The sequence below is a fragment of the Diaphorina citri genome, unplaced genomic scaffold (assembly GCF_000475195.1).
Source record: "Diaphorina citri unplaced genomic scaffold, Diaci psyllid genome assembly version 1.1 scaffold541, whole genome shotgun sequence".
Lineage (NCBI taxonomy): Eukaryota > Metazoa > Arthropoda > Insecta > Hemiptera > Psyllidae > Diaphorina > Diaphorina citri.
The window spans coordinates 34,133-52,819 of NW_007377975.1; the positions used below are offsets into that span (position 1 = coordinate 34,133).

Consider the following 18,687-nt stretch of genomic DNA (forward strand, 5'->3'; position numbering starts at 1 on the left):
AAGTCTCATGGTGGGGAGGGCTCATGGCGGGGAGGAGAGAAGTAGGAAGAGGTAAGAGGAGGGAAAGGGGGAGAGAGGGAGAGAGAAGTGGAAAATTCGCAGTTTTATAGTAGGATGAGGAGAGGGAGGGGAGATGGAGGAAAGGGAAAGAGGGGAGGGAAATTCACAGTCTCATGGTGGGGGTAGAGAGAGGGGAGGGGAGGATAAGGGGAGGGAGAAGAGAGGAAGAAGGGGGTTGATGCAATTTGTCTAATTAAAAAACACAATATTGCAGTGTTGCCAAATAATGGTGGGAGGAATAGAGGTAAGAGAGAGAGAGAGAAAGAGGGAGAGAAAAAGAGAGAGGAGGGAGGGAGAAGAAACAAGGGAGAAAATAGAGAGGAAGAAAAGGAGAAGAGAAAAACAGGAGGAAGAGATGAGAGTAGAAGAATACACATGTGGTAGCTAGGTAGGTATAATGCTTCCCCATGTTCGAACTAGAAGGGGAGTAAACGGCGCGACGCGGTATAAATTTCGTAATTATAATGTAGAACTTCTCATACTCTTGGCATGGGAACAAAAAATGGTATAAGGCTCCTCGAATATGAGGAATATAGCGAAAATTTCCCACTTTGATCTCTCTTGTTCACCTCCTAGGAGTCCTTGGGGTAGGTTAGGAAGAAAAGAAGGAAGGAGGAGAAGAAGGAGAAGGCAGGAGCAGGAGGAGAACGAAGAAAAAAGAGGAAGAGAAGAGGGACGAAGATGAGTAGAAGAAGGAAGAGAAGAAAGAGGAAGGAGAGTAGTAGGAGAAGAGGAAAAGGAGGTGGAGGAGAAGGTGGAAGGGATTTTTTTCTTCTTTCTTTTCGAAGGTTGGAAAAAGTCCTGTGGTCGATGCAAAAATAATCTATTTAACCTACTTATCTAGCCGTTCAAAAGTTATGCTCCACCCAAGTTATCTACCCTCCAAGCTATGCCTACCTTCTATTTCCACACGAGGAGAACTTTATGGTAAAGAGGTTAGGTTTGCTCCCAAAACGGCTGGATTTCGCATATCCTGTCTTCCTTGTCTCTCCTCTTTCGGGACGATAAGACAAGCCCGCTAGACACGTAATTTTGACTGTGAGCTGACCGTTACCGTACCTTGACTAGAACGTCTAGTGCTCTAGTGTGTACACTCGCATTTACTTGCCTTCAACAATCATTTGATCGGACCGTTACCAGACCGTGACTGGACCTTGACTGGCACTATAGTGTGAATCAGGCTTTAAGGTCACCAGATAGTCATCAGAATGGCGAAATGTGCGAGGTTCTTATTGGAATATCACCTTGGTCAAGGGAAAGATTTATGGAGAAAAATGAGCTAGTCATGGTCTTTCGGGACACCCTGTAGACAAGTAAAAAAACGAAGACGCCAGTGGTGGTGGTGGTGGTGGTGGTGGTGGTGGTGGAGGTGGCTTCTTTAAAAAACAATTTATTTGTAAATCCAGCGATTCAGCGCGGGTATTTCTTCCTTTGGTTTTCAAAAATTTCCCCACACAGTTCTCCTTGGCAAGGTTCCGGAGGGTTTTTATCGTACCTGAGGGAAACTGAGATAGTTATAGGAGGCGGACTCTCTGACCCAAATCGAGAGAAGTTTCCCAACTGGGCCGGGGAGGAGGGGGGGGGGGGGGGGGCACGGGGGGGGGGGGGGGGGGGGTAGTGTTGTGGACTGCCAATTTCTTATAATGGTAAGGTGGTGTCTTGAAGATAGTTTGAGGAAAAGGACCAAATTCGGGCCCCTCTTTTTCCCTTTTTCCCGTTGCAATTTTTCTTCTGATAGCGAAATTCAGTTCCTTAAGTTGGTAATAATAATAATAGACTCTTGAGTGGAAGGCAACCACTAGGCGAGGTTGACGCCTTAGGCGTTCTCTACCACCTAACCCTTAGAGCTCCTGGTTTCTCTTTGAAAGTCTTTTGATTATTGGTGGAAAGTTGACAGGACATGAGAGACGGGGAAAAATATACTAGGGAGGGAGAGAAAAACTGTTTCAGTAAAGACGTAAAGTAACTGTCAGTCTAGTTCTCAAACTGGGGGGCATGGAGACAAATCAGGGGGGGGGCGCGAGCTTTTCCTATAAAAAATCAAATTTATACCAAAATTACCTAACAGGTACTTAGTCTCCAACTCTAGTATCTTGAGATACGTCCAGCGTAATCATATGTACATAAATATATCAAACGCCAATGAAAAATATTCTGATTATGCCGCGCTAACTGCTTGAGCCACTGAGGTTGGTTTGTTTTGTTATTTCATAAAACCTATAAATAGGTAACCTACTTACTGGAATATAAAAAAAATCTCAAAGTTTCAAATTCTCGTTTTGTTATTCCATAAAACCCATAATTATAGGTAAACATAATATACCGAGGGGTTGGGTAAGGTAGGGGGGGCGTGAAAAAATGAGAATATGCCCAAAGGGGGCGCCATGCAAAACAGTTTGAGAACCACTGGTCTAGTTAGTTTGGAGGTTGATAGCGGGTCCGTAAGCCCTAGGTCTCGGGATTCCTGCCCCGGGCGGATTTTATCCTGAACAGATAAGGTTCGTTCTCGGAACGGCTGGCTTTCTCCTATCCTGCCTTCTTTCTCTCTTCGCTTTCGGGACAAGACCTAAGCGGTTACAGCCATCTCTATAAAAAAAATCCGGAGCGGATGTTATCCTAACCTAAACAGACAAGGTTTGTTCTTTCTCTTTTCGATTTCGGGACGATAAGACCTTAGCAGTTACAGTTCCCTCTATCTAACGTCTTGGAACAAATAGATACTAGTGAACTAGTGTGGTTCAACTGATAGATACAAGAAATATGATCCTCTCTCCCACATAAATATCAGCCCAATACTATCTGCTCCTATACGGGTCATTTTTATTTCTTCCAAGATACACTATGAAAGGATACTGCAGCATTTTTCCTCCCCTCCCTCCTCCTGCTTCTTCTCCTCTTCCTCCTCCTCCTTCTCCTCCCACTCTTCCTTCTTCTCCTTCGTTTCCTTCTCCTCTTCCTCCTCCTTTTCCTCCTCCTTCTCAACCACCCTCTTACTTCTTCTTCTTCTTTGTCTTCTTCTTCTCCCCCTCTTCCTTCTTCTTTTTTTTACCCTTTCCCTCGTTATTTTTTCTTCCGTTTTTCTCTCTCTCGCTCTCCCCCAGCTGAATAGTGCTCTTTCCTTTTCTATTATTCAATGTAAAAAAAAGGATCCGTGGAAAGGAGAGAGGGAGTCAGTGGTGTTGTAAAAAGAATAAGATGACCTCAGTGGTGGACTCTGGATCTGGAGGTTGGTGGTTCGAGTCCGAGTCAAGTCATAAAATTGAGCGTGGTATGTTAAGCCGGGAACGACATTTGTGACTAAGTTTTTTTTACTTCTGATAAGAACCTGATAAGAAGTAATTGGGTGTGATTAATATCTGGATGGGTGACCTATTGGGCTGTCTTGGGTTGAGCAATAGGTCACATATTACCTACTGCTGCTAGCTATTTCGGGATGCACTCGGCATCGGTAAAACAATTGGGGAGCAGGGACATTATTAATTTTTGAATCTCCCATTTAGTCAATACGTCTAATATTTTTGTCATATCCCATCCCTTTCTGACCTCCACTGATTTTTCTCCCCACCCCTCTCCCACCCTTCCCTCCGACCCTTATCTTCTCCCCCTCCAATCGCCATACCTACGAGGCTGATTGTAAAACATAAAACTGAAATACATTGTATAAAGGTTTCTCCTTTTCCCTTATATCCCTTTCTCTCTCTCTCTCTCTCTCTCTCTCTCTCTCTCTCTCTTTCTTTCTTTCTCTCTCCCTCTCTCCGTTTTTTAAATAAAATTTTCAACTTTTAATTTTCAAAATGGAACAAGATAATTTCATAATTTATTAAAACAAAGGAATAGATACTTTCCTCTTTCTATCTCTCTTGTTTTATCCCAAACAAGGACAACCATTGTACGAAGTATACGATTTTCTCTACGACTCTCTCCTTTTCTCTTTGTTTCTCTTTTTTCTTCTCCTTTTTCTCTTTTTTTTTCTCCTTTTTATAATTTCTCTTTCTTTATTCATTCTCTTCTTCTTTCTGTATTCTGTTCTATTTCTCTTCTATTCATTTTCCTTGTAATTTACAGTTCGCTCCAGGCCAGCGTAGATAGCTTGGAAGGTAGTGGGTTCGATTACCACTCGGGACAAAATTTATCCTAAAGAAATAAGGCAATCTCGGAAATGTTGGCTTCGTACTATCCTGTCATTCACTCTACGACTTCAAGACGATTAGATATCCGTTGTTACATTTCCCTCTTCCCTTTATTAAACCTTGAAAAGAAAGGATAAAAAAAAAAAAAACGCTTTATGGAATGTTCTCTATTTCTCGTCAGTTACCTATGAGGAAAATTAATCCCAGAGAAAGCTCCAGAATTACTCACACACTCATACTATGTTAAACGAGCATACAAACACAGAGTAACACATCTAACACACAATAACACAAAATACACATACATGAATTTGAAATGAAAAGCGACGTTTAAAGAGAACACGTTTTTAACGGGTTTAAAATTTAAATTTCCCCAACAACAAAACGAGCACAATGGAAAAAGGTAACAATGGCGGAATAACAACGTGTAAAAAACAGCAATTAAGCGAGAAAGTGGTGCGTACAGGACGGGTCTGACAGTGAAGGGGTTGCGGGTTCGATGACAATGCGGGAAGATCCCCTAGATGTCAACCCTATATGGCCTAAAAACCTCTAATGATCCCTTAAAGATGCTCCCTCTAAAAACACCTTTAGTGACCGCTGTTTCTACAAAGGGATGGCCCCTTAAGGACCCATCAAGACAACCTAAAGACCAATCATGACAACCTAAAAACTAAAAACCCGTAATGACAACCTAAAAACCCGTAATAACAACCCAAAGACCCATTATGACATCCTAAAGACTCAACATGACACGCTAAATACCCATCCTGACACCCTAAAGACCCATCATGACACCCTAAAGACCCATCATGACAACCTAAAGACCTATCCTGACACCCTAAATACCCGTAATGAGATCGTAAATACCTATCATGACAACCTAAAGACCCATATAATGACAACCTAAATTCGAATCCACGCTACAAAGTTGAAATTTGTACACTTGACACATTTATCTTAAGAGAATCACACCTTAAAACGTAATGTATCACATTTAATACATGTAACATACCTATACATGTTAATATGTTGCAATGTTGGTATGCAACATATTTGAGGAGCTATATCACCAAGAGCTTGTTGTAGAAGAAATTACATGTTTTTTTCGCAACACATTTGTATACATAAAAACGGTATAATACTCACATAAATACATGTATGCAGAAGAGGACAACGTATACAGTATATTCCAGAAGTCCCCCTTAAGTCGAAGAGGACCAAAGAGCCTCTTTTACCCGAGAGTAAGCTACTACCAATTACCAATATGCACTATTATTGTAAAATTCTCAACAGAATTCAAGGATGAAATTCCATACTTTGACAGGGATTGAACCCACGTCTTCCTGACAACCAGGCGACCTAGGACTTCGGGAAATGAGGTACCTCCTTCTGGGACACCCTGTAGTAACGCTCATGTATATAAAGTACCTAATTGCCCGAATAAATTTGAATGCACAATGAACAAAATGAAAAGGTGCCACGAAGAGAAAAGAAACAGGTAGCTACTCTAAGCTTTCATTTTGAATATACAGGGTTGGTGCTCTGGAGGTCCCGGACGAGATAGAGAGGTAGAGAGAGAGAGAGAGAGAGAGAGAGAGAAGGAGAGATGGGGAAAGATAGGAGAGAGAAGGTGGGGTATTTAGAAAGAGAGAGAAAAAGTGCGAGAGGGGGAGAAACAAAGAGCAAGAGAGAGAGAGAAATAGGAGGGATAGGGAGATATAGAGATAGAAAGAGGGACAAGAAAAGGAGAGAAAGGAAGAGAGAGAGAGAGAGAAAGAGAGAGAGAGAGAAAGAAAAGGAGAGTAGGCGGAGAGACCGAGAGAAAGGGAGAGCTAGAGTGAGACGTTAAGGCGAGAGAAAGCGAGAGAGAGAGCGAGAGAAAGAGAGAGGGGGGATGGGAAGAGAGGGGGGGATGGGAAGAGAGAGGGAAGGTGATAAATTTATATCCGAATTATATTAGGACAGATGGGAAGGTCGGGAAATATAATATGTTTTCTGATTTATTGATATTGGTGAACATAGCCACACGGTTTTAATTAATCTCATCAGCACGCCCGATAAATAAATCACGCCGTTATATCCTTCTTCCCCTTCCACCACTACGCCCCGGAGAAGTTGAAGCCACTTTGGAAAATATGATATGCTGTGGAAAATAAAACAAAAACCTCCGTACTCCAACAGGCACGAGGTTACGACCTCTGAGGGACTGGAAGTTTTAGCTGGAGGTCCCAGGTTCAATTATCGGTAGAGAAGAGGTTTTGCCAACGATGGAACTGGATAGAACTGTCCACTTGTCCAGGGTATATTGGATAGTAATGCCCGTCAGTCACGCTCAGACCGTTATAACGTGTGTGGTGGAAAAAGTTTGAAACCCAGGTCTGTCAGACTGTCTGAAGTGTCTGAGCGTGAGTGGCGGAAATAAGGGCACCCTTTAACTATACACGTTCACACCTCTCTAAGTACATCACACCCTCACACACTCAGAACGAGGACTCATACTTAAATGCTCAGAGCACTGCTCACAAAGGTGCGAGAAATACTTGAACATTAACTGTTCAAAGACATTTTCTTTGAAAATGATACGAATATACGAGTGCACATTGAAGACATATTCGGCAGTCCTACAAACTGCTGTTCCCTCGAAAGATGTTTCTGAGAAATTCATCAGGACAGAAGCAGAACTGCAAAATGAAATTTAGGCGAAAATTTCCGCTGAGCACATCAAAAGCTGTGACAAGATGAAGGGCGCGAAATTCCCGGAATATTCAATGGTGGAACTTTCAATTCCAGGGAGCAACGTTGATTCGAACACGGAAAGAACTGTTGCTTCGGAAAAAAAACTCGAGTTTGAAAGTTTCAAATGAACCCATGACTATATTGATAGATAGATTCTCGTAAAATGGGATTTTCATTTATTATTTCTGCGAATCAGCCTTTTTTTTTTTGAGAGAAAAAAAAGTTTCAGGTAGGCTCATTCGCAGAAATAATAAATGGAAAATCCCATTTCTCGAGAACCAGTCATGGCTAGACGGAATCAATATCTACCAATGAAGTTTGTGTCATATTGCCATTGTTGGACCCAGCTTTACATCACTGAAAGTGACAGCCACACATAGTCGACCGGCTGTCGATCGATGTTCACACTGCCTCGACAGCATAGATTCACCTCGTCGATCGACTATGTTTAGACACATCTTAGCCAATGAAGTTTGTGTCATTTTGCCATTGTTGGACCCAGCTTTACATCACTGAAACCTATTTCCATTCTAAAGGTGTGTCCACTGCTAGTGACAGCCACACATAGTCGACCGGCCGTCGATCGATGTTCACACTGCCTCGACAGCATAGATTCACCTCGTCGATCGACTATGTTTAGACACATCTTAAGGGTTCCTTTGCTTAAGCTACGAAAAATCGAATTTCAAAATTGGACGGCCCAAAGTCCAAATGTATACTTACAGACGACACGTAGATTCCACGTAGTTTCCACGTGTTTCTCGGACGTGCTATTCACGTACATGTTCTCGGCACGACACGTGATCACTTTGCCGTCGTCTGACGTGGACGGCGTGAACGAAATCTCGCTCCGAGTCACGTTCTCGTGCTTCTCAGTCTGAAATCAAACGAATCAGAGAGGTTTCGTTATATAAATCATAGAGGTTTCGTTATACAAATCATAGAGGTTTCGTTACACAAATCATACAAGGCTGCTGGAGTAGGTACAATGTACTCCAGTAGCCTTAAGAGTCGGAGAATCCTGGGGGAAAACAATATGATGTTCACACAAGAGAAAAAAATCTCGGACACCGATAAGTAAGTAAGTAAGTATACACATCACAGAGTTTTCGTTAAACAAATCATAGAGGTATACGTATCATAGAGATTTCGTTATACAAAGCGTAGAGGTTGCGTTATGCAAACCAGAGAGGTTTCGTTATACAATTCAGAGAGGTTTCGTTATACAAATCATAGAGGTTTCGTTTCGAGTCACGTTCTCGTGCTTCTCAGTCTGAAATCAAACGAATCAGAGAGGTTTCGTTATACAAATCATAGAGGTTTCGTTATACAAATCATAGAGGTTTCGTTATACAAATCATAGAGGTTTCGTTACACAAATCATACAAGGCTGCTGGAGTACAATGTACTCCAGTAGCCTTAAGAGTCGGAGAATCCTGGGGGAAAACAATATGATGTTCACACAGGAGAAATCTCGAACACGGATAAGTAAGTAAGTATACACATCACAGAGGTTTCGTTAAACAAATTATAGAGGTATACGTATCATAGAGATTTCGTTATAAAAAGCGTAGAGGTTGCGTTATGCAAACCAGAGAGGTTTCGTTATACAATTCAGAGAGGTTTCGTTATACAAATCATAGAGGTTTCGTTGAACGTATCATAGAGGTTTTGTTATACAAACGAAACCACACATCAACGCATCTGAAAATGCGATACGAGTCGTGCAGCACTGACAGGACTCAATATGACGGCATTTGTTTGGTGACCCTGGACACGTAAAGTAAGTAAGTAGTTATACAAATCAAAGAGGTTTCGTTATACAAATCATTCTTCTTCGCCTGAACTTGATTCTAGAGAACTAGGAAAAAATGTACTCACTTTTCTAAAAAAAATAGTGAGAGTTCGGAAAATTTTTCTTCAAGAGTTCTAGGAAACTTTTCAGTAATCAAGTGTATACAATCCGAGCTCTATGTAGCTTCTCTATCGTTTCCTACTTTCAGATAATCCGTAATCTTCCCCAGGGATCAAGAAGGGATTTTCATAATACTTCTGTACGATGAAAAACTCCCTCTTCTTCTTTATCCTTTCTTCCTCCCCTCTTTCTTTACTTTCATCTCATTTCCTTTCCTCTTCTTCGTAAACACAAGTGCATTCTAGCCCAGAAGTGTGAGGAGGAAAAGGGGGATATGATAATTCAAAACATCTTTTCCATAAGAAGAACGGAAGACAATAAATGAAGAGGAGAAAAGAAGGAGGAAGAGGAGACGAAGAAGGAGGATGAGGAGAAGAAAATAACAGGATGTAGTATGTAGTTCAGAACAGACAACATAATATTAAAACAAGAACAAGAGCAAAAAAAGAAAGAAAGAGAGAAAATATTTGTTTGCCTTTCATTCTCTTTTGATTTTCAATAATAAAAATAAAAAAAAAATCTCAGCACTTGTCTGCACTGTATATCGGATAAAAAATTGTAACCCTTTCGCACCTCCTGGCGTCAAATGTGGTTGGATGGAAAAGCTCCTTTTGTAGAATTCTGCCACAATCATTAAACGAAACTTTCAAGTAAAAGGACACTAACGCAGAACACATTCAAGAGAAAAATGCAAGTTCATGTCTCTAGTTAAATTTGCGATGTAATGTAAAATAGTTCCACAATGTTATGATTAGTTTTGTTAAGAGGAGTTCCGTAGGTTTTAGTGGGTAGGCGTCCATGGATACCGGGCGGTCCATGCACGTTGCACGAGTCCCACACAGAAGGTCTAAGAGCTTTCCTCTCCTCGTAAAAAAAAAGTTAAATTTTTAAATGGATGACACCAATAAATGTGGTCGAGTATTTAAAAAATCTCAATTTTGAAGCACATTTTTCAGGCTGGAGGTATCCTTTCTTCCTCCCCTCTTTCTTTACTTTCATCTCATTTCCTTTCCTCTTCTTCGTAAACACAAGTGCATTCTAGCCCAGAAGTGTGAGGAGGAAAAGGGGGATATGATAATTCAGTGGGAAAATCCTACAATGCTGCAGTGAGCACCAAAGTTGTGACATAATAATATCTAGGTAACCTGTTTAACTCTAACCCTAACACCTCAGCCCTTGTTTTCCCCTGACCCACCAAGACTGACCTTGAATCCTGATGGTATTGGCCCATCCTGTGTTTCGTTAAACTACGTCAATATAATAAATGGTTTCCTAACGTCTCGACGTACAAAAAACCTTGTGAAAAGGTTAATCGACATAAACGTGAATTCATCCAGAACGAAAAGGGTCTCCGAGCGGAAAATGGTGGTTCAAATTTTACCCCAACTCGAGACAGGAAGGAGTGCATCAAACGACTCCAGACATTCCAGTCTCCAGCATACATCATCTGACAAGGGATATGAAACTGCACTTCTTTTCCTCCTCCTATTTATCTTCCATATTATCCTGTCCCGTCTATTCTTCCATAAACCCCCATCTTCTTCTGTCCTTCCTTGAACATTCTCCTTCTCCTCCTCCTCCTCTTGCTTCTTCTTGCATCGTTCCCTCACTTGTTGTAGACTCTTCTTCAACATGTCGTCCTCTTTCCCTCCAGCCCCTCCACATCCAGTTTCGAGTATGTCCCCCCTTTCTACTCTACCTGCTTCTATTTTGTTTCCTTCCCATATGAACATCCATCACCCCTCTCTTGCCCCTCTTCTTCTTATTCTAACCCTCCATCGACGAACCTTCCCTCTTCCTAAAGTCTCTTCTACATGTCAACCCTTCCCCTTTCGCTCATCCGCAACCTATTCTTCCGTCGATACCCCACCCTCCCCTTCCAAAGTGTCCTTTTCAACCACTCTCTTCTCTCTAGGCTCTATTCTCTTCTTCTTATTCTAATCCTCCATCGACGACCCTTCCCTCTTCCTAAAGTCTCTTCTACATGTCAACCCTTCCCCTTTTGCTCATCCGCAACCTATTCTTCCGTCGATACCCCACCCTCCCCTTCCAAAGTGTCCTTTTCAACCACTCTCTTCTCTCTAGGCTCTATGCTCTCTTCTCGGCCGTATATCTCCCAATCTCCATACGTCCTCCACCTCCACTGCCCATTCCACCTCTTCCTTCACCTTCACACCCTCCTCCTCCTCTACATATTATATCCTCCCTTTCCCTTCATACCCAAACGCTCCTCTTCCTTCTACCTCTTACTCCCCTTTTCCGCTAGACCTTATTATTTCTCCTCCTTCTACTCCACTGTTACAACTATCACCACTACCAGCATTGCCATACTATTCTTGTCCTCCCCCTCCTCCTCCTCCTCACTGCCCATTCCACCTCTTCCTTCACCTTCACACCCTATTCCTCCTCCTCCTCATCCTCCTCCTCCTCCTCTACATATTATATCCTCCCTTTGCCTTCATACCCAAACGCTCCTCTTCCTTCTACCTCTTACTCCCCTTTTCCGCTAGACCTTTTTATTTCTCCTCCTTCTACTCCACTGTTACAACTATCACCACTACCAGCATTGCCATACTATTCTTGTCCTCCCCCTCCTCCTCCTCCTCCTCCATATCCTTCTTCCCCTTCCACCACTACGCCCCGGAGAAGTTGAAGCCACTTTGGAAAATATGATATGCTGTGGAAAATAAAACAAAAACCTCCGTACTCCAACAGGCACGAGGTTACGACCTCTGAGGGACTGGAAGTTTTAGCCCGTCAGCTTTAGAGGAAGAAGGATTTATCCCGTGGAGGAAGGACTTAGTCCCGTTGGAGGTTTTACCCCATCAGATTTGGTAGAGGGGGGGAGGAGTTACTCTGTTTGTTTTAGAGGAGGAAGGGTTTATCCTGTCAAATTTAGGCGAAAGTAGTTTTAGTGGAAAGAGGGTTTACCCTGTTAGTTTTAGTGGAAAGAGGGTAACCCCCGTCGCATCGCATCGGCTTTAGTAGAGAACTCCTCAAGGAAGAAAGTTAAGGTGACTAGGAAAAGCTCAGGTAATGTTTACCCTCTCTACACTGCAGTAGTGCAGGGCTTTTGATATGTTTGATATGCATATTCAATATTCATTAGGTATTCATACACCTAATATCTGCATTGAAAATTTGCTCCTGCATGTAAGACCCAACTCATCCGTAAAGAGGGTTTCATGACCCAAATTAGCATTTGTGAATAATATGGATGGTGATTGGAGAATGCAATAAGATGGATGATGAAGGAAATGTAGCCTACATCCACACTCACATTACACAGACTGTTGGAGATCAAAACAGGAAGGAGAATCTCTCATTGAATTGAATTATCAAGAACCAAGGCGATGCCTTGCACATGAGTAAAGGCAACTGAACGATGTATGTGAATTCCTACACATCAAAAGTAGTACGATATACAGGAATATTACACTCCTTGCCTTTAACAGGTATCTGCTTTACACTTTACCTACTGAGAAATGAATTTACAGACCGTTCGCTCACACTGAACGAAATTTTCTTCGTCCAAATTTAGTTTTTCAGCATTTTTTCACGCCGTTTTATAACGATGGGCTGACTTCACAGAGGTAAGGGGATTCTATTTATTTATGTACCTATTGGTATGTATTTATCTATATACTTATTTATTTTCCATTGTCTTTGGACCAGTAGAGAGTAGCTCCAAGATAGTGCATGGGACTCGAAATCCGGGGGGACTGGCGGTCGACTGTAGAGTCCTAGTACCTACCATTTCGAGGTAGACATTGGTAAAAGCGTTCTAAGCAATTATTATTAACCCATCAAGTCCTGGCGTTATCGTCCTTGTGTGTTGATCTTTTTAGAATGATTTAATTCATTCAATACGGAGTGCAAACTCTAACGAATCCCTAAGGGACTATGGAAAATCTAATGGCGAACAGTGGATAAAGGATAACCCGTCTTACCTTTGTGTCAGTGAGTTGAAAGATCTTGCCGTTTTTATACCAAGTAATGACGGCGGGCGGTCTCGAACCCGCGGACTCACAGGAGAGGCGATACCTCTGATCCGCATCCAGAACTTGATGCTCGGACATGATCCGCACAGCCAATGGCTTTACTGGAAAATCAAACAGGAATATGAGGGTTAGAAATCACAGAACAACACAGAATGAAACACAGTAACAACCACCATCTTATACCCCAAAAGTTTTCTTCCTTAGGCCAGCCAGCCACTCACTACACAACATGACATTTAGATACACCTGATCAGGTATACCTGACCCCTGATGAGCATACACACTATCAGATAGACCTGACAGGTACGGCTGAAAGTTGGTATAGGGACAAACAGCCCTGTAGGATGGGTTAAGCTTCTACGAATCTTTTAGTTAATGTAATACACAACAAGCCCGCTCAGAGGCTTAGGTACAAACAGCCCTAAAGAATGGCTTAAGCTTCTAGTCGGTATACTTACAATACAAGTCGAGGACCAAGGAGATCTCCCTGGGGTCCACCAGATCGGTGTTCACAGCCTGACAGGTGAAGATGGCGTTGAGGTCCTGCCGTCTCACGGTTCGATTCCCGGACGGCCACACCAGTCGGTTCTCAATAACATCTCCGCTGTTGTGTTCGTATAACTCGTCCACTGTGATGTTGTTGATAAGCCACCGGACGAGTGGCTGAGGTTTGCCTGTGGACATGGGACGAGATGGAAACGGGTAAAGAAGAGGACGTAGGTATGCTTTGAGGTCCGTACTATGGGATAAAATGACAAGGGCCAAAGAACAAAGAAGAGTTCATATTAGGAATTTTATGATTTACCATAGCTAAGAAAAAAAAATTGAATTTGATCTTTAAAATAGCAGCTTATTTGCTGCAGAACCAGAACAAAAAAAAAAAAAAAAAAAAAAAAAAAAAAAAAAAAAATCGGGGAAAAACTCTGCCTTTTTTTTTTTTCTTTTTCTTTCTCTTCGACTTTCTTTTTTTTCTCTTCTTTATTTTCTCTCTTCTCGTTAATTTATTCTACTTCTTCTGCTCCTTATTCCTCTTCTTTGTCATATTTTTCTCATTCCCTTTTATTCCTTTTCTTCGAGTTCCTCTGCTTCTTATTTCTTCGTCTTCTTCTTCTTCTTCGTCTTGATCATCATTTATGTCTTTCACTTTCTCTTCTTCTTTTACTCTCCTCTCCTCATTTGTCTTCTGCTAACACTTTTCCCTTTCCTCTCTTTTCCTTATTGTTTTCTTCTTCTTTTTTCCAAAATGATAGAAGCTACGCGGCCAGGCGGAGGGATGAGAACCCACACCCTTCCAATTACAAGGCGTTAACCATTAACCATGACCAATAAGTAGAAGGAATTGAGACCAATAACCAGGTAGATGGTAACGAAAGGTACTGAAATACTGAATACATCTCTCTTTAATTTAATTTCAACATGAACGAAGTAAAAGATTGTAAAAAATGAAGAAAACGAAATGAGGAAGAAGAAGAAGATGGAGAAATAAGACATCGAAAGAAGGAAGAGGAAGAAAGCAAATCCCACAATTTTAAAGTTTGAGCGGTTGTAACTTTGGAGAAATAAGACATCGAAAGAAGGAAGAGGAAGAAAGCAAATCCCACAATTTTAAAGTTTGAGCGGTTGTAACTTTTATTGCCACCTCCATGGATGAGAAACAAGAGGAGGAGGAGGAAGGAGAAGAGGAAATGAGGAAAAGCGAAACTGGAAAGAGAGGCGAAGAGATGAATAAAAGAGGATACCTATGGAGAAGGAGGATTAGAGGGACGAAGAGAAGAAAAACCGGGAGAGGAGAGAACCTAACATTTCGAAGAAAGAGAAGAAGGAAAGAAAAGAGGAAGGAAGGAGTGGAAGAGAAAGCGAAGAATTTTCCGAGGAGAAGAGGAAATGAGGAAAAGCGAAACTGGAAAGAGAGGCGAAGAGATGAATAAAAGAGGATACCTATGGAGAAGGAGGATTAGAGGGACGAAGAGAAGAAAAACCGGGAGAGGAGAGAACCTAACATTTCGAAGAAAGAGAAGAAGGAAAGAAAAGAGGAAGGAAGGAGTGGAAGAGAAAGCGAAATATTTTCCGAGAGTAAAAATCCCGTACCCTGTATAGTAAGAACGTACACATAGGTACCGAATTTTCCGAGAATAAAAATCCCGTAGTAACTAAAAATCCCGTACCCTGTATAGTAAGAACGTACACATAGGTGGTACCTATGTACCTAGTCTATGTAGTGAGAAGCTGAAAAAAGGATAATGTAGGTAACCTATGTAGTATGTTGAAAAAGGAACAAGAATAACCCGTATTGTATTGAAAGTATGCGAAAAAATCAGAATGTAAACATGGTAGAAAAATGCAGTACTGTGAAAGATTAGAAGAATTTGCCAAGCCAACAGGACACAAAAAAAAAGGTTTCCTTTTTCTCCTTCTTCTTCCTCTTCTTTCTCTTTCTTCTTCTTTTTTCTCTTTCTTCTTCTCCTCTTCCTCGCTCTCTCCCCCTCTCTCTTCCTTCTTTTCTCCCTCTTCGGATTGCCTAGTTCCTTCGCTATATTTCGCCAATCCTCCAAGGATTATACCGGAGGTCCCAGGTTCAATTATCGGTAGAGGAGAGGTTTTGCCAACGATGGAACTGGATAGTATGGTCCAAGATATTTTGGACAGTCATGCCCATCACTCACGCTTAAACCTTCATAAAGTGTGTGGTAGAAAAAGCTCGAGACTCGAGACCCAGGTCTGTCAGACGGTCTGAGGTGTCTAACACCCATATTTATGAACAAAATGCTGGCTCTTAAGTTCGTGCTAAGCATAGTCTCAAGGCATTTGATTGGTCAATTTTGACACATCATCTCCCTCCTTGATATCATTCTGCTTCAAACTGGCGCCAATATGTAACGACACAACAGGAGGGACTGAAACAACAATCAAAATAAAGTCATTAAGCCAGCCAGCGGGGTTAGGATGGGGTTATTTCGTTTGCATGTACAGCACGGCCTTTTCTGGCTACCACTGGTTTATTATTATTATTATTTTAAAGAGGTTTGACAGAGGGACCTGTAACTGCTATGGTCTTATCGTCCCGAAATCGAAGAGAGAAGGAAGACAGGATAGGAGAAAGGGTGTAAGCGTGAGTGACGGAAATACGAGTAAGGGCACCCTTTAACTATACACGTTCACACCTCTCTAAGTACAACACACCCTCACACACTCAGAACGAGGACTCATACTTAAATGCTCAGAACACTGCTCACAAAGGTGCGAGAAATATTTAAACATTAACGGCTCAGAGACATTTTCTTTGAAAATGATACGAATATACGAGTGTACATTGAAGACATATTTGACAGTCCTTCAACATGCTGGTCCCTCCAAAAATGTTTCCGAGAAATTTAACAGGACGAAAATGCAAAATGAAATTTAGAATTTAGGCTAAATTTTTCGCTGAACACATCAGAAGCTGTGACAAGATGAAGGGCGCAACATTCCCGGAATATTGAATGGTGGAACTTTCAATTCCAGGGAGCAACGTTGATTCGAACACGGAAAGAACTGTTGCTTCGGAAAAAAACTCGAGTTTGAAAGTTTCAAATGAACCCATGACTATATTGATAGATAGATTCTCGTAAAATGGGATTTTCATTTATTATTTAAATGCATATTATTTTAATTTCAGAAAAGGTCACATCCGAGTTGGTGTTTTAGGGTGTTGAGAGGGGCCACACCCCAAAATCGCCAGACTAAAATCTGACAACAGTTACACCCGTATTTATGAACAAAAATTCTCGGTCTCAGATCAGTCTTAAACAAATTTTGGCCAATCAGATGTTTGGAATTGATGCTTGAGCACTTGCTGGAGAGCCAGCATTTTGTTCATAAATATGGGTGTAGATTTAGATGCAATTATTTTTGTACCTAAACTCTAATATTATTTTGTTTTTATTTAAATTGAAAATTTTCTTTCAAATAAATGTGAAAATTGTGTGTGTATCTCATACGATTTCATGATTTGTCGTTTTGGGAATCCAAAATTTGGGCAGCTCATCAGTACATTTAATTTTCTCTCTCTTGAGAAGTAGCAAAAGTGTTTTTGCCGCCCTAAGGAATGCTTACACTACTAAAGCAGCAGCTAATGTAAGGAGCCTTTCAGCCTTAACATTATCTAAACCAGCGGCACCTAAGGAGCTCTAGTAACCTAAGCACCATTATCTCTAAGATAACACTTGACTCACCCAAGCACTACCTTAACAGCAGAACTCTTGTATTAGCTAAGTACATGCAAAGTAGTTAATTTATGTTGTAACAACGTGTCTCGAGTTTATCAGGGGGGTATGAAATATATTTTACTTTATTTCATTTTTAATTTTCCACAATAAAATAGAACATTCCAAACAATGTAAAGAGAGATGGTTTCATTATTTACGAGGAAGATATGTACGATGCGACAGATCTGAGTGGCGGAGCTGTGACACCAATTTGGGTGAGCAAAGGAGAAGGGGTTGGATTAACGAGTCTAGCCGTATTCCGTATTTTACTATCAACTTCAACACCCTGGCTGTTAAAGCGTACCTATTCCATGGCGTTTACCCATATAACCCCATGTATTAAAACACCTCCCCTCTTTTAACATGAGATAATCCTTGGAAAGTTTTACTTTCTTTTAATAATAATAATAAAAATAAAAAAAAAAACTGGATTAACGAGTCTAGCCGTATTTCATACTTTACTATCGACCTTTGTGGTACTTTCGCCATTTTTCAACTTCAACACCCTGGCTGTTAAAGCGTACCTATTCCATGGCGTTTACCCATATAACCCCATGTATTAAAACACTCTTTTAACATAAGATAATCCTTGGAAAGTTTTACTTTCTTTTAATAATAATAATAATAATAATAATAATAATAATAATAATAATAATAATAATAATAATAATAATAATACAAAATTTTTGGTTTAATCAGTAGGCGCGTGGTTGCGCCTGTGCTAAATCATGGGAAATCCAGGATGGCGCCTTCTCAACTCTGGCAAGTCAGGGGACTTGGGATCCACAAGAGAGGAAATTGTTTCAAATTCCGAAAGGAAAATACACGTATACCTACTAAAGTAGATACGATACGAGTACATACCTACTTGTATTTTATTGAGAAATTCTGATTCCGAACCCCTTTTTCGGTAATTCTATAGGTAGGTACGGCCCCGGGCCCCAAATGGAACTGGATAAACTCCCCCTGTAAGCGTCCCTGTTTGGAATGAAACACGACACTGAGAGAAGGAACGGAAGGGAACGTAAAGGGGTAGAAATAATTAATTTCAAAATGCAATATAATAATTCTTCCCTCATTTCTTTCAATGCGAACTGTTTCGCCTGTGACGTCACACATTGTGAATTGAATGAAGTTTTCGTACTGTAAAGTGTATTATGAAAATGGTTAACACATGAACCTGTCAGACACACGAACAGAGGAAAGGTGAGAGAGAACTGAGGATAATGATGTATGAATAGAGGAAATATAGGCTAGGAGTGTATGAATAAAGGAAATATATGTATAGGAGTGTATGAATAAAGAAAATATAGGCTAGGAGTGTATGAAATAGGAGTGTGTGAATTTAGACTTTGTAGCAAGTGGGTGTAGATCAGGGATTCCCAATCTGTGGTACGCGTGCCACTGGGTGGTACGCGGAAGCATTGCTGGTGATACACGGAGAGAAAAACTGCCGGAAGCCTCACCTCGGTGCCGGCACTCTATTATTGAACTCTATACCAGGAAGCTCAACACCTTACTATAGAATACCAATAACCTAACTAATGTGAAAAGTAACGCGAAGACAGAGTTCTTCCACCCTAAATCACTGGCACCCT

At 41.2% G+C, this 18,687-nt stretch overlaps 1 protein-coding gene across 1 annotated transcript in view; it reads right to left on the reverse strand.

Annotated features, from left to right (window-relative positions):
• Nucleotides 1-18,687, reverse strand: part of LOC103509887 (B-cell receptor CD22) — an 86,506-nt gene that overhangs the window by 32,559 nt on the left and 35,260 nt on the right. The window contains exons 3-5 of the mRNA XM_017444349.1: nt 13,304-13,519; nt 12,795-12,946; nt 7,653-7,806 (exon numbers count right to left, since the gene is read on the reverse strand). Coding sequence (XP_017299838.1) covers nt 7,653-7,806; nt 12,795-12,946; nt 13,304-13,519 — 522 coding nt within the window. The remainder of the gene's footprint in view (nt 1-7,652; nt 7,807-12,794; nt 12,947-13,303; nt 13,520-18,687) is intronic.